This window comes from Pygocentrus nattereri, chromosome 9, assembly GCF_015220715.1.
Source record: "Pygocentrus nattereri isolate fPygNat1 chromosome 9, fPygNat1.pri, whole genome shotgun sequence".
Taxonomy (NCBI): domain Eukaryota; kingdom Metazoa; phylum Chordata; class Actinopteri; order Characiformes; family Serrasalmidae; genus Pygocentrus; species Pygocentrus nattereri.
The window spans coordinates 6,619,208-6,645,877 of NC_051219.1; the positions used below are offsets into that span (position 1 = coordinate 6,619,208).

General features: G+C 41.8%; 2 protein-coding genes across 14 annotated transcripts in view; one reads left to right on the top strand and one right to left on the bottom strand.

Moving 5' to 3' along the window:
- The window catches only part of LOC108415618 (protein NLRC5-like), an 802,877-nt gene that overhangs the window by 56,912 nt on the left and 719,295 nt on the right, over nt 1-26,670 (top strand).
- The window catches only part of LOC108415395 (NACHT, LRR and PYD domains-containing protein 3-like), an 843,678-nt gene that overhangs the window by 32,037 nt on the left and 784,971 nt on the right, over nt 1-26,670 (bottom strand). For 9 of the 13 annotated variants that reach the window (XM_037540841.1, XM_037540839.1, XM_037540842.1 and 6 more), the window contains 2 exons: nt 21,751-21,924; nt 20,244-20,740 (listed from right to left, as the gene is read on the bottom strand). The exons of 2 other annotated variants lie outside the window; for them this stretch is intronic. In XM_037540841.1, the coding sequence (XP_037396738.1) occupies nt 20,689-20,740; nt 21,751-21,924 (226 nt within the window). In that variant the 3' untranslated portion in view covers nt 20,244-20,688. Of the gene's footprint in view, nt 1-5,686; nt 5,754-8,764; nt 9,024-20,243; nt 20,741-21,750; nt 21,925-26,670 lie in introns of those variants that run through there. 2 more of the 13 variants (XM_037540844.1, XM_037540843.1) reach the window with 1 other exon arrangement.

Below are 26,670 nucleotides of genomic sequence, written 5' to 3' on the forward strand. Positions count from 1 at the left end.
CTGACTTCTGACCCAATGCCTGACCTGTAGATATTTAAAGAGATTATGTCTGTGTAACCCATAGAACTCAGATAGTTCACCAAAGTTGGCAAATACATTATTAGTGTAAAGGTCACCAATCGATCTAATGCCTTTCCTAACCCAAGTTTGTAATATACCATCTGCTACAGCTGCAGGGATGTCAGGGTTGCCTTTAAGAGGTGTGTTAACCAACAATTGTATATCTAAGCCCAGAACAGAATGTAACTGTTGCCATGCATCAAAAGTAGCCAAAATCAGCGTGTTTGTTGTGATTGTAGAAAGTTGCTTTTTTGAGCCCAGAAAAGGGATAACTGCTAATGACATGGATTTTAATTCCTGCTGTTCTATCGAGATCCACCTTACATCATTACCCTTTGAAAAAATCCACATCCACAGCACGCGGAGTTGGGAGGCCAAATAATAGATTCTGAAATTTGGAAGATTTAAACCACCCTTAGAATAGGGAGCCTGCAAAGTAAGAAGTTTGACCCTTGGGACCTTTTTACGCCATAAAAATAAAGATATTGCTCTGTCTAGTTCTTTAAAAAATGTTTTAGGGGAATACAATGAAATATATAAATAAATTTAGGTAAAAGATTCATTTTAATTGTGTTAACTCTACCAATTAAAGATAGAGGAAGGTCCATCCATCGCTGTAAATCTGCTTTAGCCTTGTTGATTAATGATATGTAATTCTCTTGGTAGACTTTGTTATATGAGGAACAAACAATAACACCAAGGTATTTAAAACTATCAGGACACCATGTAAATGAACCAGGTAGTACTTTTGTCTGCTGTTCTGTCATATTGATTGGAAATGCTTCACTCTTAGAGTAATTAATTTTATAGCCTGGAACTGCACTGTATGATTTAAGGCATGTGAGAAAAGTTGGGAATGATTTGGCCGGTTGAGATATAAATACTAACAGATCATCTGCATAAAGCGCCAATTTATGCTCCTCTGTGCCTATTTTTATTCCTGTGATAGATAAGTCAGAGCGGATTACATTGGCTAATGGTTCTATAGCAATGGAGAATAAGCCAGGGGAGCTTGGGCACCCCGTCTACAACCTCGGGAAAGTGTAAAGGCGTCCGACATGACTCCATTAGTCAGGATCTGTGACCTGGGGCCGTTAAAGAGTGTTTTAACATATCTAATAAAACTGTCTCCAAAATTCATGGCCTTCAAAGTCTCAAAAAGAAAACCAGGTTCAATTCTGTCGAACGCCTTTTCTGCATCCATGGACACTATCACTAAGGGACGTCCCTGTCTTTTGGCAATGTCAATAATATGAAACAGCCCCCTAACATTATCTGCCCCTTGCCTGTTCTTTACAAAGCCTGTTTGGTCTGCATGGATAATTTTAGGAATAACTTTCTCCAATCGAGATGCTATTATTTTAGACACTACCTTATAATCTGAGTTGAGGCGGCTCAGGGGTCTATAATTGCCACACCTCTGAGGGTCCTTTCCAGGTTTGGGAAGTAATGTTATTGTTGCAAGCTCCAAAGACTGAGGGAGTGATGCCTTTTGAAAAGCCTCTTTGATCATATTTGTAAGGGGGGTTAATAGTTTTTCCCAGAAGAATTTAAAATATTCTATAGAAAACCCATCAGGCCCCGGAGCTTTATTGTTCTGTAATGATTTGATAGCCAGGAGAACCTCCTCCTCAGATATTTCTTTGTCCAGCATGTCTTTATCAGCTGCGCTAATCTTAGGCAGAGGTAACTGACTCAGAAATTGTTTTATTCTAGTATTGTCGTTTTTGAGATCAGTCTTATATAGTGCTTGGTAATATTTTTTAAATTCTGAATTTATGTCTCTTGAATTTTCTAAATGTCTACCATCCTCTGCTTTAATACTCTGAATGAATTTTTCCATATCTTTCTTTTTTATCTGCCACGCCAATAGCTTACTTGTTTTGTTACCAAATTCATAATAATGATATCTTGTTCTGGCCATTGCTGCTTCAGCTTTACTAGTACACAGATTGTCATATAAAAGGCGTTTTTGTTTTAATATACTAAGTGATTCTGCTTGTTTTGTTTTTGAATGGTCAATTTCCAGAGCCCTTATATCATTTTCTAATTGAGAGAGTTGTTCTCTATTGTGTCTGTTTTTATATGAGATATATGAAATAATGTGACCTCTCATATATGCTTTAAGTGCTTCCCATATATTTGATTGTGAAGAGGTTTTTAAATTTACTTCCAGATATATGTCTATTTTGTTATTCATAAAAGTAACAAACTCTGGATCTCTCAGCAGATAGTTTCTAAATCTCCACCTTGGAGAGGTAGATTCAAGTTGGAGTTCTAATTCCATTTTTACTGGATTATGGTCTGAAATTGCAGCAGCTAAATAAGAACATGTTTTGATCTGTGACAAAAGTGTCTGCGAAGCCAAAAACATGTCTATTCTTGAGTAAGTATTATGGACACTGGAGTAAAATGAATAATCTTTGCTAGTTGGATTGTGTAAACGCCACACATCACTTAGCCCTAATTCTCTCATGCCTTGGGTCAAAACCATTGCAGCTTTGTATAATAAAACAGTTTTAGGAGAGGAGCGGTCCATTGACGGGTTTAAAACTAAATTGTAATCACCACCTACAACACATTGGAGCTCAATTACCGCCAGTTTTGTAATTAAATCATTAAAAAAATGTGGATCGTCTAAATTTGGGCCATATAAAGATACAAATACTATTCTGTTTGTGTTTATTACACAGTCTATCAAAACGAATCTACCATATTTGTCTTTTTCTGTGGAAATTAATCGAAATCTAAGGTTCTTGTTAATAAGTAAGGCCACACCTCTAGCTTTGGATGTAAATGAGGAATAAAAAACATGGCCAACCCAGTCACTGCGCAGCTTTGAGTGTTCTATATCAGTGAGATGGGTCTCTTGGATAAATGCAATATCTGTGGATTGTTTTTTAAAGTATGTTAATACTTTCTTCCTTTTAATGGGGGAATTAATCCCTCTAACATTTAACGAAATACAGTTTAACCGTCCTGTTCTACTCATTTGACATACTGTAAATAAATCTCACTCTGGTTATTAAGTGACAACTTAAAACGTAAATGACAACTTGAAGGAAATACAATCTCTGGTCTCTTGCGGAGTATTTACAATTATCAACACTTACAGAATCAGGCTTGTAGAGAGAGAACTTAACAAATCCCTTCAAACGAAAAACAAAGAAAACCCACCCTAGAAACCACCCAAAATAAAAAACACAGGGTAGGTTAGACTCCATCCCTAAACATACTTGGTAGCCTCTGCGGTCTACAATTGAAAAGTACTGTTATAGCTCCTAAACCAAACAGAACGAAATTAAATATATTAGCTTACTGTATGTAACTGACATCTCTTTGGCGTACAAAAGGTATTTCCAGGTTAATATGTACACAGGTATTATGTACAAAGACATCATTATAACATTGAAAAGAAGGCACCGTGATTAATAGCTACGTCTTTACCATCTTGTATGACCGTGGATTACCATTCACAGTCGTGGTGCGGATTCGTCTCGCACGTGGGAGATGTTCTGGTCTTCTTCGAGGTTGGTCAAGAAAGTTTCTACCTCAGATGGTGTTGAAAAAAGCTTAAATCCCTCTCTGTGTCGGATCCTCAGTTTGGCAGGGTAGCGTCTGGCATATTCGATGTTTTTATCACGGAGCTTTTTCTTCACCTCGTTGTAAGCTGCCATCCTGCGTTGTATCTCGACGCTGTAATCTGGGTAAAAGGAGATTCGTCTGGTATCCAGATAAACAGTCCCCTTGTTTCTGGCCAAGCGGAGTACCTCGTCTTTATCCCTGTAGTTCAGAAACTTCACAAGGAGAGGCCTGACGCGCTCCGCCGCTTTCCCCAAGCGGTGAGCTCTCTCAATGATGACCGGGGCGGGGAAGTGCTCCTCTCCGAAAAGTCGCGGGAAGAGACGCTCCACATAGCCGGTCACATCATTACCCTCAGCCTTTTCGGGGATGTTTACAATTTTCACATTCGATCTTCTGCTCCGGTTTTCCAAGTCATCCGCTTTTCTCTTTTTCCATGTTGTCTGCGCGGGTTCGCGCGTCAGTCAGGTTGTCTTCGTTAGCTTCGATCCTAATCTCCATTTCGTGCACCTGATCAGCTAGGGTCGACAGTGACTGTTCAGTCTTAGTTAGTGATTGTTGGATACTACCAGTCTTTTCGTCTATATGACCAGTAAGCTCCTCTTTCGAACCACGAACGGCTTTCATCAGGGATTTTAGCGTTGGTTTATCTTGATCAGTCGCCATCTTTCCCTCATGCGAGCACACAGTTTTGTACCAAAAAAACACCCAGAAACGTGTAGTTTCCAGCCAAGTTGGTCAGATTCAGGTAGAAAGTAAATGTCCACGACTATTACAGGATAAGTTCAGTATTTGGAGCGATATAGTTAGTTCTTACAAAGGCATTACCGCAGAGGCTAACCCGGAGCTCACAGATACACGTCTGCCCACAGTGGCTGCATCACGCGACTTCCCTTCTTTGGTGTTTTTGACACAGTATTAATCAAAGTCAGTGCTGAACCTTCAGAAAAGGTTATTTTCCCACATCAGGCTGTCAGATTAGATACTATATAAGCTGTTTTACCCAGAAATCAATGGGTTAAACAGAGAGATCATAGTCCTCATTAAGCTGATTTAGTTTTTTTTTCCTTCATCTTTCTCTCTTTCCTCTGCCCTCTCTTCTCCTCTGACTCTTGCCTGAACACTTTCCTCTCCTCTCTCCTCATCTGCTCCTCCCTGAGCTCCATCCTCCATCCCTAATACATCTTCCCTCTCTGTCTACAACAAACACTTAATAATCATATGAATTATTACAGGCTGCTTATTTTTCAGTCACAGTTCTAACTGCCTTTTTTAGCCGTTGCTAAATGAAGTCCTCAACAGTTCGTCTCCAGTCAACAACATAACAGCCTAACTGCACCTGTGTGTGCGGCTCAGTCTAACGTATTGGACTTGTTGTGGGAAGTGAGTCTCTCCCAGAGAAAGAAGTTCCTGAATGTGGCCACAGACACAGGAAAGTGTACGTCACTGGTGGAAGTCGAGCTCCTTTAGTCGGCTATAAAGTGTGCAGATAAGCTCAGGTTGCAGTGTAGTAGTTACTGAAGAGAGCCGGCATAAGAGCTACGCTAATGCAGCTTGGAGAGAGCCAGGAGAGAGACGAGTCACAGCCCCCCACCTAATTACCCTGGGTCCCCAGCCTGGGTTGGGTGATGGGGGTATGTGCCCCCATCCCCCTGGACCCTGTGTAAATTTCCAAAACAGGTGTTTCTGATCGCTCCACATACTTCCCAGGGTTCCACTGACCTGTCCCTACTTTTTTGCAACATGTTGAAAGCACCAAATTTGGATTTAGCACAAATTTACAAAAAACAGTAAAGAAAAAATATTAAATCTCCTCTTTGAGCTGTTTTTAATTAAATATCTGTAAAACAAACGAGCCTTTTTTGTTTTCTTTGCAGTTCACGTACCTTCCCAACTTTTGTCAGTGAAAGGTCCTGACGAATTTCTCTGACCACTGAGATTCTCTCTGTTCTCTATTCACTTTTCTAAGGTTGCACATCCAGGTGCAGTGGAGTCTCATAGTTTTGGTCAGTGTAAGAACATTTATGCTTCATGCAAATCTCACCTCTGAAGTTCTTCAGTCTTGTGTTCCACAGAGCCGCTCATTTTGGAGGTCCTCCTAAACCTTCCTCCTAAACATTAAAAATGAAACATTTTCTTTCAATTATGTTACTTGAATCTTCAGCAGGAGCTACAGAAACAATAAACCTGTGAGAAAAGACTGTTTGGTTAATGTTTACACAAAGAAATAGTGCAGAAGAAATACAGGCGTTACTCATAATGATGCATTCATAACAACCTATGAAGGTAAAACCTCTGAGAGGAACCAAGACTCATAAGGAGAAACACCATAAGATCTTGAAGAAGAACCAGTTCTGGATAATATGAAGATGAATTACTCCACACACAGTAGTCCAATATTCAGAAAGGGTCCGTACTACCAACTGTGATGATGTGTTTCTAAGCTTTAAGTGGTTCCTGAGCTATGAAACCCAAACAAATGTCTGCATTTAAAGGTTGAAGGGTTTAATGAAACTGTAGTTTTCAGCTGTTCACATATGCAGCTCTCTGCTTCTCTGTTCTCCAGCATAAAAGACTTCAGTCTGCTGTTGTGTGAGGGTCGTGTAATTTAACTGGTACCATTATTTCCACCTTCTATCATATCCCCATGTGTCTAATGTGCAGGTGTGTAAAGAGTAATGAGAATCTCTACTGGAGTAAAAATACTGTTACTGTGTTGATCATTTCAGTACAAGTAGAGAATCTGCCTGATGATGTTTGTATGAAGCTGAACTGCAGAGTCAGATGGTCTGATTCCTGAGGAGATACAGCAGGATGTAGTCATCAAACACAGCGGCTCCGTCTGAAAATCACCTGCCGAGGTCAAAACCTGCTCATATTTCACTGACCTTCACTCGGGCTCGTGCTCTACTCTGACCACAGACGGGCAAAATAAGAGCTGAGAGATTTTTCTCAGATCAGTCTGAACAGTTTGAACCTGGTTTCTTCATCTGAGCTCCGCTGCTGAAGCTCCCAGTGTTTGTGGATGAGCGGTACTTTACTGTGGTCAGCACGAAACTCCAACGACACGCGGTCAAACCGACTAACAGACCCCGAACCAGCCATCAGGAAAGAGCCCTCATCCGGTCCAAAGTCCGAGGAACCCGACCTGCCCGATCCCAGCACTGAAGGCTACTTACTGTCCGTCTGTAGACCGCGGGTTTAACCCTGTAGGTGCCGGATTCTGAAGGACAGGGATGTTCGATACCACCGATTTAAAATTCAGGCTGGTACCGATACCGATCCAATACTTTGTACAAATTTTGTCTGGTAAATATAAAAAAGTAATGTTGATCAAATCACAGCTTCATAAAGAAAATAAGACATCAGAGTAATGTATTTATTTAAAACTCTGAATTAGACTGACTGTAAATAATAATAGATGTGTTAGAGATAAAATGTTGTTTTTAATCCATCTTTTCTAGTATCTATTTTTCAAAGTTCATCATGGCTGTTTTATCGCCATTGCTCTGTATAATTTAATGACACCTAGTCTATGTAATCCACTTTAAATGACCAGTTCTTTAGGAAGCCCTATCTGAATAAATGTCTATCTGCTGCAGCGCGTATTTATCTCCTCACTTATTTCATAACCACATTTATTAATCTGAACAGCTCCAACAGCGACAGAGCTCAGCGCAGCTTAAAGCTCATTTTGGGCCTCTGCACCTGGACAGCGCCGGCCTGCAGTACCGCCGCGCTCCGCCAGAGGCGCTTGTCTTGCTCTGGCAGCAGCACCTGACACCGCTCTCCTCGTCTGCCCGCCTCATCATAAATGCCTCGTATTCTGTGTTGTGGTTTATCCTGAGATGTTTCACAAGGCGGAAGAAAAAGTAGTTCCCACCAACCGCGTATCAGTTAGACAAGAACTCAGCAGCTCCGTTACTTTCCACTGTGCTCCTGTTATTGATGTACATTACCTCACATGGCTGAAGTATGAAAAGTATCGATATATTGACTTGTAGCGTTTGTTAGAAATCGCAGCTTCACAGCTCCGAACCGACATTAGGGTCAGAGCCGGGTCTGGGCTGAAAGACCACATTGGGGTGAGTAGGAAATCGCTTCATCTTATATTCGCTGAACCTTTCCTTTAAATCGGTTCTCAGTCCTAAGATGAGGGCGGCAGCTGATGACCAGGAGAACTGGACATAAGCCGTTAGCACGTCATGGCCTGTTGTGTTGGAGATAATGCTTCCTTTTCTAACTGGTGCAGCACCGACCGCTGTGTTTCACGTAGTTAGCACGACTGTTGTAGCACTAGCTAAAATGTGCTGGTCTGGATTAAAGAAAGGGCCTAAATTAGTGCCCTTAATGCCCTTAAACATCATCTTTAATTCTTATATTTAATAATACTTTATTAATAAAGATTCTTTAAATCTATGACTTAATAAATTATAAGAACCTGCTTGATAATGTAAAAATGCAGATCCTCTGTTGCCCAAGTAGGATTAGCCAGATTAACTCTCACTAACCAACATGAAAGTCAAACACGGTCATCCCATCGGAAAAAATCCAGCCTACTTCATCATAACACCGGCTGTGTTTACATGCAAAGATTTTTGCCAATCTGACTGAATGCATTGCGATTATAGATTAAGACTGAGGTGTTTATGTTCACTATACTCAACAACAGGAAAACGTACTTCACATGTCCTTATTAAAGAAGGCCGAGAGGAACACGTTGTGTTCTGAGACACATGAGCTGGACATTCATCCCTCCGCTGTTTTTTAAAGATCAGAGCATAAACCTCATCTCCTCTGCAGACCAGTTTCTGCTCCCACTATGATGAACATTATTAACTTTCACTACGATGTGATGCAAATGACCAGATTGTACTTAAACGTTCTGATTGGGGAAACACAGATATTTACAGAGACATTATTCTTCTATTTAATAGATTATTTATAGGATTACACACATTATTCAACTGGATAGAAACTGAATTCCAAATGGCCTCAAGCAGATGAGACTGTTCTGATCGAGGTGTGGACATGGACAAATTCTATTCCGATTGAACAATTAGTCAAATTTTTAATGGATTATGAGGCCGCATGTCAACGTGGGTACTAAAGGCCTACTTACTGTCTGCTTCCTCCATTTACCAAGCTAAGCTAATGCTGTAGTTTCTGGAGACCGCGGGTTTAAACCTGTAGGTGCCGGATCTTCTGATGGCCTCGTTCTCGGAGTTTCTCTCAGGAGAATCCGTCACACGCTAAAACAGTTGTATTCCTTAATACATGAACAAACAAACGTGAAACTCCATGAAGCCGGAGCTCTGAGGAAGCCTCGACACACAGACTGCTGGACTTCACCCACTGAGACGGAGTCTGTACACAGAATAAAACGAAACGAAGAGAAAACAGGAAACAGCCGCCATTACACAACTTCCTGCTCACCCGAAATGGCTGCAAACAGTGAAGACAGAGAAGTGACTGAGTGATTTTTCAGATTTGTGCTCTTTACTCAGCTTTTATATCAACACAGAGTTTCAGAACTTTCATTTCATTTTCATTTCAAGTCCATTAGATAAATACAAGAGAGTGACGACCACAAGTCAGCTTTACACCAGACCCACCAGCAGCCCAGCTTTACGCCAGATCCAGCAGCAGGCCAGCTTTACGCCAGATCCAGCAGCAGGCCAGCTTTACGCCAGATCCAGCAGCAGGCCAGCTTTACACCAGACCCAGCAGCAGGCCAGCTTTACGCCATATCCAGCAGCAGGCCAGCTATACGCCAGATCCAGCAGCAGGCCAGCATATATACGCCAGATCCAGCAGCAGGCCAGCTATACGCCAGATCCTCCGGCAACATTCCAGCTTTACACGTCACAAACTTCTTTAAACCTTTAGTTACTGCATTTATTCTTTGATTGAATCTTCATTTCCTGCAGTGGACTTGCGACCTGTCCAGGGTGTTTTCTGCTTTGCGCCCAGTGACTGCTGGGATACGCTCCCCATCAACTGACCCTACTAGACCTTTAGGTGTAAACAGTCCCTGAGCCCCTGCAGTGACCTCTACAGATTCATGTCTGTTTTTAAAGCAGCGCTGTCTGAGGGCCCAAAGGTCACGGCCAGCAAATCCTGGTTTTGGGTCTCGTCCCTCACACACACAGATTTCTCCAGATTCTCTGAGTCTTTTAATGTTATTATTTACAGCAGATGATGAAAAGCAGAAGTTCTTTTCTTTTATGTGGAGGAAGGTTCTTGAGTTGTTCCTCTATTTGATGGTGCAGTCTTTCAGAGTGGAGAACCTCCTCATCTTTAGTTCTGAAAGACTCTTCCTCTCTGAGATGTTGATCTACAACCAGTCGTGTTACTGACCTGATACCTTTAAAACACCAGGTTAGTTTTTTACCCTTTATTTATATTACCACCAGCCTTTTGTTTCTCTGTCCCAACACTTTTGAAACATGTTCAAAATGAGCAAATACTTTTGAAAAAGCTCACATTTTTTATTTGATATGTTGTCTTTGTTCTACTGTCAATGAAGGATGGAGTTTAAATGATTTGCACATCATTGCATTTTGTTTTTATTTACATTTTGTACAGCGTCCCAACTTTTTTGGAAATGGGGTTGGAAATGATCTTTTCATTCTCCTGTTCCACCAGGGGTTCTAATGTCCTGCTCAGCCAGCTTCCACCATTGACCAGCTGACCAGCTCCTTAAACCAGTGGTCCAGATTCACCCCAGGCTTTGGGGTTTGGGAGCCTCACTTTATGTAGTGGACTCTTGTTCGGGACCGGCCTGCTCTGGCTCTGACTCCGCCCACATATTGCCCCCCCCCCCCCCCCCCCAAACACACACACACACACACAGACACTTGTGGCTGTTTCTTAGACTGAACTACAAGCAAACAGTGTTGTTTGAATGTTTTAGGCACTTGAAAAAATGTATTTAAAAGCTGTTTAGTTGGTCAGGAAGCATTTATTTGTGAAGAAAACATAAATATTAAGATGAATACAAATTTCCAAACATCTCCAAACCCTCTTGGGGTTTCTAAACCCATGTGGACTTCAGTAACTGTAGTTTTCATCCACTGGCTGGTTTGGTTAATCAGGAGCGCTGGTTGTGGGATTTGAACCTGTCCGTGTCGTGGCTCAGGACATTAAGGAGAATTTGGTGTTATGTTGTGTTTAAAAGCCAAAATCTGCTCCCAGCCAGGCCAAATGGTTTTAAATGTCCTGCAGAGTGTTGCAGCTCTCTGAGTTGAGTTTCTCAACCATCTGCTTGTTTTACAGAATCTCTCGTTTTAACCACGTTTCTATTTTGTTGGATTTTGATGGTAAATTTGAGTTTGTGCCACTTTCTGATGTATTGACCCCTTCCTCTGACGGCTCATAGTCATGGAGGCGGGCTGGTGGTCAGGGAACCAGCCTTGCGAACGGAATGTCACCTGTTTGATTCTCTAAGCTGACAGTCTGTGACTGAGTTGCCCTTGAGCAGGTCATTTAACCCCCAGCTGCTCCCCTGGCACTGTGGATAGAGCTGCCCACAACTCCGGGTCAGTGCCCACTGGTGTGTATGTGGTGTTTTATTGCACGGCTGGGTTTGATTGCAGAGGTGACGTTTCCCTGTTGTGGGACTAATAAGGGTCACAATCTTAATAAAGCAGGTGGGAGCATGTAAACGACCACAGCACCCATTTGTTTTAACACAGAACACAAACCTGTAAAAACTATAAATGTGAAGATTTGAATATTTTGAGCTGCTTCATTTCTAATAATTAGGACTCTGACAAACTGACACCCAGATCTCCAGATGTACAGTCAGCTTTAGTGAACTCAGGCCGTCTCAGAAACCTTTGGTCTGGAAAACATGCAGTATATATAAGGAGCTTTAGGAGTGGCTTATACGAAGCTGCGCCGTGGCCGTTTTCATTCTGGCCAAAACGCTTCAACTGACGTTTTCCAGTCCTACTAGAATATTCAATAAACACGCGCTAGAATTTTCCTGAGAAAACTTCTCCAGCAAACTCCAGCCTCATTAGCATATTGTGGCAGAGGGAGTTTTTTCTGGATCAGATCATTTGTGGCACATGAACAGCAGACAGTCTGACCGTCATCATCATCTCATGAATGAAGAGCTGCTGAGGCTCATCCATGTGACAGAAACAGATTCATCTTTAAACAATAAAGACATCAAACTGACGAAGGTGAATCTACACTGAAAAGAAATTGTGTTGGATTTACTTAAAAAATCAAGGCAATGTTCTGCATTCATCTTTTGAAGTAGATTCAAAATGAAGGATTTTTAAGGAATTTCAACCAAACAACTTTTGTTTCACCAACTTAACTGTATTTGGTTCATTCAACTTAAAATATGTCAGGCCAACACAAAGAAATCAAAGTTCTTTTAAGTATAAAAAAAAAGTTGAGTTAAGTTGAACTTTGTTGTAACGCCGGGGAGCGATGAGGTGGACGCACGTGCTGAGTAAAGCGAGTTTTACTGCAGGCAAATCCAAAGTCAGGGTCTAGACGATCCGGGTTCATGTGGCCAACACGGAGAGATTGGGGATCAGCAATGAACAAAAACACTGGTGCAAGAAAATGAAATGAAAGATAAAATCTTGTTCACAGTGTGACTGTGAATGCACAGATTTACATGTTTAGAGTGGAAGTATTATGATGAATCGTGCACAGGGCCCAGTTTCTCAATCATCTTAGTGCTCTGATTATCTTAACTAGTAGATGTAATTCCTGCTCAACCATTTAACTGAATGTATTTCAAATGGGAGTCGGTCACAAATGCCTTTCTCTCAGTGCTGGTTGCTGCGGTCCCTACATGGGCAGCGTTGAGGTAAAAGCAGCTACCTTCATGTTTCGGACACAGCATCGCCCATTGAAACTAGAGGCGGCCTGCTAGCCGAGTCGCCCGTTGAAACTAGAGGCGGCTAGCGTTAGCTAACTTGCTAGACGTTATCTTGGTGGCAAAAATCCAATAAAAACAGCAGGAACACGATGAACTTCGGTCAAAAGTCATTAGCAAAAAAAAAACAGGTACATCAAACTGAAATGAGAATTAGTTCAGTTTACACTGCATCATCTTACCTGAGAAGAAGCTCTGAAGCTCCTTAGAGGACTAGAGAAAGCTAGATGAACCTGAATTTGACCAGAAGTTGAAAGAACTTACCTTGAGAGTGTTTGTTTTTCGGGGTGTAATAAATCCAACAACTATATACATCCTACGTTTAAGTATTGTAAGTGCTGTTTATTTCATCAGAGGAGGGAACTAGCACAGCTCCAGTCCCCGTAGTTTATTGGAGGCACAGTCACCGTATACCGCATTCAGAGCTACTAAACTCCATTAACGGAACCCAGGGTTGATATATTTACCATGGCTCGGTGTGCAGGGGCGCTGCATAAGGGTTTTAATTCCTTTATTTTCAGAAAATAGGCTTTATTTCACTGTGTGTTCAGTTTCTCCCCTCCTTCCTCTGTTCTAAACCCGCTATAGTACAATAACTGAACACCTTTTAGGTGTTGGAGCAGTGATGTTTTAATACGGGTCACATCTGGTTCTTTCTTTCGACCGTTCTGTTTATTGGGTATGGAGGAAGAAAGGCTTACAAAGCTAAAAGATACATGCATAGATTTTGTTTGGTTCCCTACAATTAACCAAATAAGCCATCCCAAGTCCAACTAAACCCATCCCACCTACATCCACCCCGTCACCTGTGACACATAATGTGTGTATGTGTGTGTGTGTGTGTGTGTGTGTGTATGTATGTATATATATATATATATATATATATATATATATATATATATATATATATATATATATATATATATATATATAATGACATGCACAGCTATATATTTTTACAAAATAAATAATATTAATTAAATGAATGACTGTGATATACTGGGAAACGTCAAACTGCAACTATTTCCAAGTACAGAAATGAGGCAACGTCTTTAAGCCAGGGATCAAATGAAGGTGGAGTGGGACTTTTCCACGCAATCAAAATGAGAATCTAAAAGGGTGCAAAAAGATACATTCCCAGAATATCATCAAGGGGTGATTTTGAGGGAGCGCTAGAGAAGTCTGTCAAAACATTTCTAACGTAAGAATCTTAAAAAATGAGATTTAAGAAGAGGAAATCGATCACCAAGCCATGAGAAAGTACAGAATGTGTTATCCTATCTTTGACCTTCCTAATCCCAGCTCTGTGCCAGCTAATAAAAGTGGAATCTGTCATCAAAGGTGGAAAGAAAGGATTGGCTGCAACTGGCATGTTTATAGATGGAGACTGAAGACCAAAATGATTCCGAAACCGGCACCAAATATGTACTGAATCATTCAATACTGGGTTAGCAAAAGCTCACTTAAAGCTTGATGCCAGGGGAGCAGATAATACGGCCATCAAAGAGATAGTAGTGGCCTTCACACCGAAATAAAATGCTACAGCGATTTACAGCCCAGTAATAAAACAGGTTTGAAGACGCAAGACCACCTACATGCTTAGGGCTTTGAATAAGCTCTTTGTGAATTCTGGGGGGCTTACTGTTCCCAATAAAATCAGATATTTATTGGTCAATAGTTTTAAAGAACTGATTTGGGCAAAAACAAGGGAATTGATTGAAAGAGATATAAGAATTTGGGGAGTATATTAATTTTAATTGAATTTACTCAGCCAGTTAAGGACAGGGGAAGGGAGAACCTATGGGACAGATCTTCCTGACCCCAGAGAATAATGATAGAAAGTTACATTTAAAAGGTTTGGAATATTTACAGGTCCGGATAACACCAAGATACTTGAAACGGTGTGAGATAATATGGAAGGACAAGGCGCTCTGAGGTAGATCATTAGCTGTAGTAGTAACAGGGAATAATTCACTTTTAACAGTGTTTCATTTATAACTTGAGAATGAACTGTAGATATTAATGACATGAAGAGCAAAGAGATCCCAGGTTCAGTCATAAATAAAACCACATCGTCCACATGCAGGGAAAGTTTATGTTCAAGTCCTCCACGACTAATCCCCCGAATCCCAGGATCTGTACGAATAGCGATTGTTAAAGCTTCTATCACGATAGCAAAGATCAAAGGTGAAAGGGAATCACCCTGAAGTGTCCCGTGAAAAAGAGGAGAAACACTAGAAGAGAGCCCATTGGCCCACCGAAGCTAAGGAGGACATATAAAAAGCTTTATCCAAGATATATACAGGGCCAAAGCCAAACTTATGCAGTGTGTAAAAGATGTAATTCCACAATGTCAAACGTTTTTTCAGCATCTAACGAGTAAAACGTCAGAGAGGCGGTCCAAGAACAAATAATATTTATAATCCTAATGTTGAAAAAAAGACCCTGTTTGATTTGTATGTATTATTCTACCTCACACAGTTTCTAGCTGTTTATTACATTAAGAAGACTTATAGGGCGGTACGCACCACAGTCACGGGGGTCTTTATCTTTCTTCAATATCAGAGAAATGGTCGCTTGTCTTAGAGTAGTAGGGAGGACACCCTGCTTCAACATTTCCAATAGTGTGGGAACAAGTTCACCTGAAATTCTTTTGAAGAATTCTGCAAGGGAGCCGCCGGGACCAGGGGTCTTGCTGCTCTACATTGCTTGAATGGCTAAAATAATTTCCTCTTTAATTATAGGTGAGTCTAATTCAGCCTTGGCTGAAGTACTAATAGTAGGAACTGGAAGGCCTTCTCCATTTGCTGTATGTGAGGAATAGAATCAGATTTATAAAATGAAGAATAAAAGTGTTTTAAAAAACGATTATGATTGATGTCCAAAGCATCTGTATTGAGTGGACCACACTGCATACAAATGAATATGAAATTTTGAGCGGTTTGCTGTTTAAGCTTGGAGGCTAAGATCTTACTAGATTTATCACCATGATCAAAAGGATTACCGTGAACGTAAAAGCATTTGTTCCGCATGATGAGTGGAGAGTAGATTAAATTAAGATTGCAGAGCTGTTCTTTTCCAAAACGTATGTGGGTCTAGGGAAAGGACACAGAGCATGTCCAGCTGTGCGATCTCATTGGTCAACTTAAGTAGTTTTTCTTTACATTGTCTATTTTGAAAAGATAAATAAATGGTCTGACCTCGAGTCACTGTCTTTAAAGCTTCCCAAACAGTAGAGGGGAGACATCTGGAGTATTATTGATGCTAAAATTATTTGAATATTATCAGCAAGGTCCTGTGTGAAAACACTACCTGAAAGCAGGAGGGAATTGAAACACCACAATTTTGAAATAAAAGACTTATCTGGGATAATAAGTGCCATAAATACGGTGGCATGATCAGAGATAACAGGATTTTACTCTCGGTAAGAGAGCTTTATCTATAAAAAAGTAATCAATGCGAGAAAAGGACAAGTGAACTGATGAAAAGAAGGAATATTGCCTACTGTTAGGGTTAAAAACCGCCAGACACCTGAGTCATCATGTGGAATAAGAAAAGAGTCCAGTCCTTGTCTAAAAAGACTGGACGTTTCATTTGTTAGACGATCTATCCGAATTGGCGTCCAGGATACAATTAAAATCACCACCCAAACCCAGACTGGTCCATCATATTGCCAGACGGAGAAGCGTGATTGGTCACTCCTGAGAACATGTCTCCACTGCTCTAGACTCCAGTGGCGGCGCTTTACACCACTGCATTCCACACTTTGCATTGCGCTTGGTGATGTAAGGCTTGGATGCAGCTGCTCGACCATGGAAAACCATTCCATGAAGCTCTACGCTGTTCTTGAGCTGATCTGAAGGCCTCATGAAGTTTGGAGGTCTGTAGTGATTGACTCTGCAGAAAGTTGGCGACCTCTTCGTGACTGAGTTGCTGTCTTTCCCAGTCACTTCCACTGACCATTGGCTGTGGAATATTTAGTAGTGAGGAAATTTCACGACTGGACTTGCTGCACAGGTGGCGTCCGATCACGGTACCACGCTGGAATTCACTGAGCTCCTGAGAGCGACCCATTCTTTCACTAATGTCTGTAGAAGCAGTCTGCAGGCCTAGGGGCTCGGCTTTATACACCTGTGGCCATGGAAGTGACTGGAACACCTGAATTCAATGAATTGGATGGGTGACCTGAATAGTTTTTGAAATATAGTGTTTTAACTAAAACTACAGGTGTTTCATAGAAGCAACCTGTAATAACCTATTGCACTGCCATGCCTGACTGAGTTGAACTGGCTGTGAATTGGACACTTTGGTCTATTAACACGGCTACTCCTCGAGATGTACTTGAAAATCCTGGCTCCTTTTAATAGGTGAATTTGACGTTCCAATTCTCAAAGTTAATCACACCACCACCAGTACCAGACATACAGAAAGGCAAGAACAGCTGTAACTCCAGCATAAGAATTGAGAGGCAAAGAGGTAAAAGAAAAAAAAAAAAAATTAAAAATTTAAAGTAGGAAAGTAAAAAAAAGGAAAACAACAGCACAGACCAAAGACACACCTTGAAATAGGGGTTAGAATCTCTTGGTAACTCATGATTTGATTAGATTCAGAGGCTGCGATGCGATTATAAAACGATTATCAAAGCATCTTCATGCATCTTTTTTTCTATATAGGACTTATTTTTTCTCAGTGTGTGATTATTTGCTACTTTTAAAGCAAAGTGTTTATAATGATCCATTATGAATTTATTTCCAATATCCTTTATTAATAAAACAAATGGAAGTGATGTGGTAGGTGAGCTGACAGGCTGTCATTCACTGCTCTTGTTTGGAGCACATGAGATGCTGTTGCCACTCATCTGCGATAAAATGCGCAGTTACAGTGAAATAAGATGCAGTTGCAGTGGATGTCCACGCAGCACATGTTACGGCCGTCCGGCCCGTTTTCTTTAGTGGTTTTATAACTCCGGATTTGGTCATGTGGTAGAAAGTCAGGGGTCACTGTGTCAGTAAAACATCTGCGAGATGGGCCGTGTGCAGCACAGCGTGAAAGCCCCGTTTGTCCACGAACTGGCCTGCACTTAGTAACACAGTCTTGCCTGGCTAGTAGCAAACGAAAAGGCAAAGAGATTAAAGACGAAGTATCTTGGGGTCTTGTTCACGAGTGATGGGAAGAGGGATTGTGAGCTCGGCCGCAGGCTGGGACAGGCGGCAGCAGTAATGCGGTCACTGTACCAGACTGAAGTGGTGTTTACCGGTCGACCTACATCCCGACGAAATCGCAAATACAAGCAGCAGAAATGAACTTTCTTTGATCGGTCAGTGGGCTACATGCTATGTGATAGTGTGAGGAGCTCGGTCATCCAGGAGGACCTCAGAGTAGAGCCACTACTCCTCCGCATTGAGAGGAGCCAGCTGAGGTGGTTCAGGCGTCTGATCCATATGCCCCCTGGACGCCTCCCGGTGGGGGTGTTCCAGGCATGGCCTACCGGGACAAGAAACTTTTTGTAATGTAATGAAACTCAACACAATTAAATATATCGACATATCCAGCCTAAGCAGTTTAGCCTCACCCATTCACACTGAAATATATGAAGTATAAGGAATGTTTCAAGCCTGGAATTGCTTTTTTACTTATTTACAAACGTCAGTCTCAAAGGCAAAGTAACAAATCAGCCTGTTTCATTCCAGCAGATAAAGAAAGACTGAAAAATTAACATAATGTAAAAAAGCCACTGCTGTTTTTGGTACATAAACACACAAACTTCATAAGTGGACTTTACAGGGAAAAATATAATTGAAGAAATTTAGTACATGTGAATAATTTCTTTTTTTATATATGCAATTCTGAAAATATGCACTGACCACACATGCTCTCTTTTTTTGTTAAAAAAATTAAATTAGTGATAAAAAGGTACAAATATGTACCGTCATTTGAAAAGTATATGTGATGTACCTTTATCACTCATTAAAGGTAAACAATTAGACCTTAAAGACCACTATTGTGCTTGTGAGGGTACAGATTTAGATCGCTTGTAGCTTGAGGAACAAAAATGGACCTGAACAGTACCTTTTTCTTTCTGAGAGTACAGTCAGAATAATCCATCCATCCATTTTCCAAGCCGCTTCTCCCTCAGGGAGGAGTGCTGGAGCCAATCTCATCGGGCGGAAGGCAGGATACACCCTGGACAGGCCATTGCAGGACAGACAGACACAGTCACTCACACCCAGGGGCAGTTTAGCAAGTCCAATTGGCCTGACTGCATGTCTTTGGACTGTGGGAGGAAACCGGAGAACCCGGAGGAAACCCACGCAGACACGGGGAGAACATGCAAACTCCACACAGAGGTGGTCACCCACCGCACCGAGCTACCCACTGCACCACCATGCCCACAGTCAGAACAGTACACTTATCAAATATACAAAAACAAAAAAAAGGGGACAGATACTTTTTGTCAGCTCAAGTGGTTTAGGAAACATGGCAGAATAAATATGAAGAAGGTCTATAAAGTGAACATCACTGTATGTCAGTACATTAAAAGTCTTTTAAATGTTTTTTTCATGAACATTTACAGATGGTATCGTTTACTAAAGTGAATTTTTAAAGGCTGTTAGGTGTCCTGTGATTACTGCCACCTGGTGGACATTTGAACTAATGTCAGCATTTTCTCCATCTAAGGCACAAAACCCAAAATGGAGCAAAGATCACATCAATGTTCTGGACGAATCAGATGTTCAATTTTGAGTTTCACCTGCTAGAATAAAGTTCAGTAGCCTCCGGATTAAGAGGTGAACACATTACAGACCTCGAAGTGACTTTTTAAAAATGTCTTTACAATTTTGAAATACTCCATATGAATCTCAGGCAAAATATCCTTACAATGTAAATATCTTAGCTTTTTCATTTGTTCATATTTATTATTTATTTATTATTTGCGAAGGATAGAGTTTATATATTTTTTAAAATCTTTTTTATGTTTCTTTTTAATATCTAGAAGGTTTATGGATGTAGTGAAGGTGGACATGGAGATGGTTGGTGTGAAAGTAGAGGAGGCAGTGGATAGGGCAAGATGGAGGCAGGTGATCCGCTGTGGCGACCCCTAAAGGGAGCAGCTTAAAGAAGAAGATATAGTAACAATTATCAAAGGGTTCAAACCTTGTTACTTAACAAAGTTAATTACTTGCTTGTTGATTCTCTTCTTGTTACTTCTTTTTTCCGTTGCTGCTGTAACTCTGAGAATTTCCCCATTGTGGGACTAATAAAGGATTAGCTTATCTTGATCTATGATCACTTGTAAAGTACATATGAGTGTGAAATTTAAATGAAATATAACCAAACAGGTCAAGTCAAAAATGTCAAGAAAGACATTTTTTAAACTAACCATGGACTAAATGAGCCTTTCCATCACAGTGAAAATGAGAACCTGTAACATCACTTTCTCTTAAAGACTAGAAGCAGCTTAGAATAAAATAAAATATCTGAGGCTGAAAATACCCAAAATATTCAACTGGTGGAATGGAAAGACATTGTTTCCATGCATTTCCATGATATACTGTTGTTGTTATGCACTCTGTCCTCCATAGGAGATTCACACTAAATAACACTAAACATCATTCTCACTGTAAGCTGACTGAGTTTGCCCAGCTCAGATTCTCAAATGGATCTTCGCTGTTGTTGGAAGAAATTTTACAGGAGATGGAAAAAAAAACGACTTTATTTTTCATGTTAGTGAAAGGAACAAGATCCTTTACAGATTCTGGTAAAATGATGCATCCAAAAAATACATTTTCAGTGCATTTTCATTGTAAAGGTAGTCTCCTTTTCACTCTAGCGTCATCACAGACTTTTGCTCCAGATGGAGTTACATGGGTACATGGGTGTTGACCTGCAGGAACTTTAAAGACGCTGCAACTCTCCCAGCTACAGTGTTGATTTCTAGAGTGAGTTTATGAAAGTCTGTCAACATTTCCACTGGTTTGAGAGGGTTGATGTTGTCCCCAGGAGTCCAGGTGCTTTGGGACAATGTGAGGTCATCCTCAAAGGTTAGGAGTTTGACATTTGGGTGCAGCCACTGTTCTGCAGAAAAAAATGGAAACCCCTGTGCTGCATCTTGACTCAAAAGGGACCAAAAACATTTTGTCTCATAAACCTCCGGTGTAGCGGTGCATAGACCCAGTGAATGGTGTTCGGAGGCTGTAAACATAAAATAAGACAGAATGTCAGACATGAACACAGACTTATCACAGTCAGACTGTAAACTTTGTAAAAGCCATCACACATTCATAAGACAGAACAGTGAGACCCCTCTCATAAAATCATTAAATCTCTCTCTCATTCTCAGATTTCACGTTCAAATATGCACAAGAACCAGCAACACTAAACAAACACTAAAAACACAAAACTCTCTTTCTCTGTTTCTCCTCCTGGTGCAGGAGGAGGCTGGTGAACAAAGTCTGAGCTCCAGATTATTCCAGATTAACTTCCACTGGGTGAAGGTCTGGATGGACTATGAACCTGGATCCATATCACTGAAACTTCCTTAAACCCTAAATTAAGATCTGACCTGTTCAAGTCAGGATTTTTAACAAGTTCATATTACAGAATGTTGCTACTTCCTCTAGTAAGTGAAGGAAGATCTCCTCACAGCAACCCTGCAGTCAGAACGGTGCTGGCAGTATATCAGTCAGAATTACTGGGCTGATATTAAATCTATTTAATCTGTCCATCTTCACATTCGAGCACATCACTGCCACTTTAACTCTTCAGTCCTTCCAATCTTCAGATCAACGAGTTACAGCTGCTCCCAACAAAAGGTCCACAAAGGAGTCACTGACATTATGTTACTCTTCAATATATCAAACACCACCAGCCCACACATACAGTACTGTGCAAAAGTCCACCTTATTTACATAATACCCAGTCAAAACAGCCAATAAGCACAAGTTATTCACTTTTCAGGAAAATTTTATGAGGAGATTAGATAAACGATAATATACTTGCATAGTGATGGAGAAGTTCAATGGAAAAAAGGCAGCATCCCAAACCATTTAAAATATTAAATTTAAGATAAATATTAATGAAAATATATTGAGAATAAAAGATCAGGACTCTGAAGTTCAGGGTTTTGCTGTAATCAGGTGTGGATCAGCTTTAATGTGAGCTGCATGTAATCAACAAATGCTAAACCAAAAAGCAGGTCTTACTGTAGTTTCTCCAGTTTATAGTGAGGATCTTCTAGTAGAGCAGAAAGCATCTTCACTCCTGACTCTCCTGGTTCATTCCAACCCAGACCCAGCTCTCTCAAATGTGAAGGATTTAATTTCAAAGTTTTAACCAGAGCTTTACAGCCTTTCTCTGTAATACTGCAGTCCCATAATCTGTAGAGAGATGGAGAAAAATGTCCTCTTATTTACGGTTCTGCACACAACTACATAAACAATCTATACAAACACCAACATCTCACACAAGCAATTAAGAAGAAGAAAAAACTGCATAATTAAATTCATTCTGTATGATCCTCTCATATAAACAAACAAACACCAAAGAAGAAAAGACAAGACAGAAATGTAGAACATGATATTTTGTGGGGGAGATTTTTTTGTTAGAGAGACATGAAGTGAGAGATGAAGTGTTTATGTAAAAATGTCACTTCTCACTTTATTATTATAAACAGAAAATAACGTACAGTAAAGAACCTCCCCTTTGGGGTGAAATGGTACTTTGTCAGGCGCATCGCCAACATCATATTAAATAAACTCAATGAAATAAACTCAGTCTTTATTCATCAAAGCTGTGTTTGGTCTGATCTGATCACTAAATGAACTCGTGCTAATTTCATACAGTGTTTTTTATTTATCAGTTTCATCTTTGGTGTATTTGTACAATCAAACTCTCGTCTGATAACTTTCTATTAACTCTTCATGGCAATGGTGAAATGACGAACTGACCACGAGACCTTCGAGCTTTGAGTACAGCTCGGCTTGACCCACCATCCTTCAAGGCGCGTGGAAGATAAGTGTCTCTGTACTGGCACCCAGGTGGTGGAATGAACTCCCACTGGCTGTCCGTACAGCAGAGTCTCTTGCTGTCGTCAAACACAGACTGAAGACCGCCTCTTTACACAGCACTTAAATGACCACTGAATTATAAGCTGCACTTATATTTTCTTGTATTGCACTGTGTATTGTAGTCTACTGTATTGTATTGTATTATGTTGCATTGTACAGAGTTCTGAGTTCAACTCTGTTCCTTTTCTCTGGGTGTCAACAGCGACTTTATGTTTCTAGCAGTCTCTGAGCTCAGGACTGTCTTTTTCTATAACCTATTGGTAACTAGCAAAGATATTTTCTCTAGATAGACAAAGCACTTCTTGTAAGTCACTCTGGATAAGAGTGTCTGCTAAATGCTGTAAATGTAAATGTAAATCTCACCAAAACTATTATCAATACCATCTACAATACCAATAACAGGAATAAACATAGAAAACATCAATATTACTAATAAGTTATTGGCATTGTATAAAACTGGATGTACTTGTTTTATATGAACACTGACATAAACAAATGCAGCAACTGTTCAATTTACAGACATTTTACACTTTTATGTTCTATACGACTGACACACCCACAAAACTATACAATACAAAACTAGTGCAGAAGCTGCAATAATACAGCATTCAATACTGTTATTATAGTAAAAACACAGAGAGAGAGAATTAGGACTGTATCCACTCCTAATAAAAGAGCTCTGTCCAAAAAATTCAAATATCCAAAAAAAGAGCTCTACATTTTTTTAAAACATAAAATACAGTGACCCCTAGTCATTCCACTATAAAGCACTGGCTAGTCAGGAGCTGAACATCGACAGGGGTCTCCTGAGCCAGCTGGTCCTGAGTCTCAGTGACCTACAACCCAGCAACATCACAACACCAATCAGCCTGACCACACGCTCACCCAGAAATCAGAACCAACCAAATAATCACCAAACAAAAACAAAACTACATTACCCACTGGACTGAGAAGCTTCTGCTACTCAAGACAGAAAACTGAGTGAATTGCTGACCGTGTACAGACTCAGTGAGCACAGCCTGGCCATTGAAACTGGCCGGCACATACAGACCTGGTTACCCAGAGAGGCCAGACTGTGCTCTCACTGTCAGCTCTCAGACAGAGCTGGTTACCCAGAGAGGCCAGACTGTGCTCTCATTGTGAGCTCTCAGACAGACCTGGTTACCCAGAGAGGCCAGACTGTGCTCTCATTGTGAGCTCTCAGACAGACCTGGTTACCCAGAGAGGTCAGACTGTGCTCTCACTGTGAGCTCTCAGACAGAGCTGGTTACCCAGAGAGGCCAGACTGTGCTCTCACTGTGAGCTCTCAGACAGACCTGGTTACCCAGAGAGGCCAGACTGTGCTCTCACTGTGAGCTCTCAGACAGACCTGGTTACCCAGAGAGGCCAGACTGTGGTCTCACTGTGAGCTCTCAGACAGACCTGGTTACCCTGATAGCCCAGACTGTGCTCTCACTGTGAGCTCTCAGACAGACCTGGTTACCCAGAGAGGCCAGACTGTGCTCTCACTGTGAGCTCTCAGACAGACCTGGTTACCCAGAGAGGCCAGACTGTGCTCTCACTGTGAGCTCTCAGACAGACCTGGTTACCCAGAGAGGCCAGACTGTGCTCTCACTGTGAGCTCTCAGACAGACCTGGTTACCCAGAGAGGCCAGACTGTGCTCTCACTGTGAGCTCTCAGACAGACCTGGTTACCCAGAGAGGCCAGACTGTGGTCTCACTGTGAGCTCTCAGACAGACCTGGTTACCCTGATAGCCCAGACTGTGCTCTCACTGTGAGCTCTCAGACAGACCTGGTTACCCAGAGAGGCCAGACTGTGCTCTCACTGTGAGCTCTCAGACAGACCTGGTTACCCAGAGAGGCCAGACTGTGCTCTCACTGTGAGCTCTCAGACAGACCTGGTTACCCAGAGAGGCCAGACTGTGCTCTCACTGTGAGCTCTCAGACAGAGCTGGTTACCCAGAGAGGCCAGACTGTGGTCTTACTGTGAGCTCTCAGACAGACCTGATTACCCAGAGAGGCCAGACTGTGCTCTCACTGTGATCTCTCAGACAGAGCCGGTTACCCAGAGAGGCCAGACTGTGGTCTTACTGTGAGCTCTCACACAGACCTGATTACCCAGAAAGGCCAGGCTGTGCTCTCCTGTGAGCTCTCAGACAGACCTGGTTACCCAGATAGGCCAGACTGTGCTCTCACTGTGAGCTCTCAGGCAGAGCTGGTTACCCAGAGAGGCCAGACTGTGCTCTCACTGTGAGCTCTCAGACAGAGCTGGTTACCCAGAGAGGCCAGACTGTGCTCTCACTGTGAGCTCTCAGACAGACCTGGTTACCCAGAGAGGCCAGACTGTGCTCTCACTGTGAGCTCTCAGACAGAGCTGCTTACCCAGAGAGGCCAGACTGTGCTCTCACTGTGAGCTCTCAGACAGAGCTGCTTACCCAGAGAGGCCAGACTGTGCTCTCACTGTGAGCTCTCAGACAGACCTGGTTACCCAGAGAGGCCAGACTGTGCTTTCATTGTGAGCTCTCACATAGACCTGGTTACCCAATGTTACATGCCAGAAAGGCTGTCTGTTTTTCTCCTTTCCACACCCCCCTTTTTCCTTACTCTCTTAGTTCTGTCCTATTACAGGTGATTAACAGCAGTCCCTGTGTCTGACCAATGAAAGGAGCTGTTTCTGGAGTGAAGGCAGGGCTTCTGGTTCAAAGGTGGCCCATGCTGGAAGAAAGGAGAGAGAGAGCTGGGGAGAGGAGGCCTTGTTGTTTATGTTTGTTGTTAACTTTCTTGTTTGCGGCTAAGCTGCTCATTATTGCTTGTGGAGTTAATGTGAGCAAATGTGATTGTGCCAACCTACTGTTTACTATCTCAGTGTGGGCAGGTTAGTAAAGAACCCAGCAGTATTGATAGTGAGATGGTTAATTGTTTGTTGTGTACACTAGGTAAGGGGCGAGTGCCACACATGTATGTTTTTTTCTTTCTTCTTCTTAGGGAAGTTAGCAGGATAGGCAGGCAAGTTGTTTGGTTTGTTTTTTTTTTCTTTGGCACCGTCCGTAGTCCACCTGGGTGTGTTGGCTATGTGAATTTACTCTCCTTTGTACCTTTGTGGACCCTAAATGTAGCTTCACTTGTGAAGTACTTTTGTGGTTTTTTTTTTTTTTTTTTTTTTTTTTTGTATGTTTGTTTTGTTACATGGATCAGATTAAATCTCAGTAAGAGCAGCAGCTGCGTGGATTGTCTTAACTGTCTTCAATAGTACTGGATTTTCACACATCTCATGTTATATCCTCTTTTACCCCTGGTCATTAAAAACAAGTATAGAGAGTGGACGGTAACACCCAGATAGACCAGACTGTGCTCTCACTTTGAGCTCTCAGACAGACCTGGTTACCCAGAGAGGCCAGACTGTGCTGTCACTGTGAGCTCTCAGAGCTGGTTACCCAGAGAGGCCAGACTGTGCTGTCACTGTGAGCTCTCAGACAGACCTGGTTACCCAGAGAGGCCAGACTGTGCTCTCACTGTGAGCTCTCAGACAGACCTGGTTACCCAGAGAGGCCAGACTGTGCTCTCACTGTGAGCTCTCAGACAGACCTGGTTACCCAGAGAGGCCAGACTGTGCTCTCACTTTGAGCTCTCAGACAGACCTGGTTACCCAGAGAGGCCAGACTGTGCTCTCACTGTGAGCTCTCAGACAGAGCCGGTTACCCAGAGAGGCCAGACTGTGCTCTCACTGTGAGCTCTCAGACAGACCTGGTTACCCAGAGAGGCCAGACTGTGCTCTCACTGTGAGCTCTCAGACAGACCTGATTACCCAGAGAGGCCAGACTGTGCTCTCACTGTGAGCTCTCAGACAGACCTGGTTACCCAGAGAGGCCAGACTGTGCTCTCACTGTGAGCTCTCAGACAGACCTGGTTACCCAGAGAGGCCAGACTGTGCTCTCACTGTGAGCTCTCAGACAGACCTGGTTACCCAGAGAGGCCAGACTGTGCTCTCACTGTGAGCTCTCAGTGGGGACAAAGCTTGAGATATGACTCCATTCTAAAGGAGTGAGAAGGTGAGC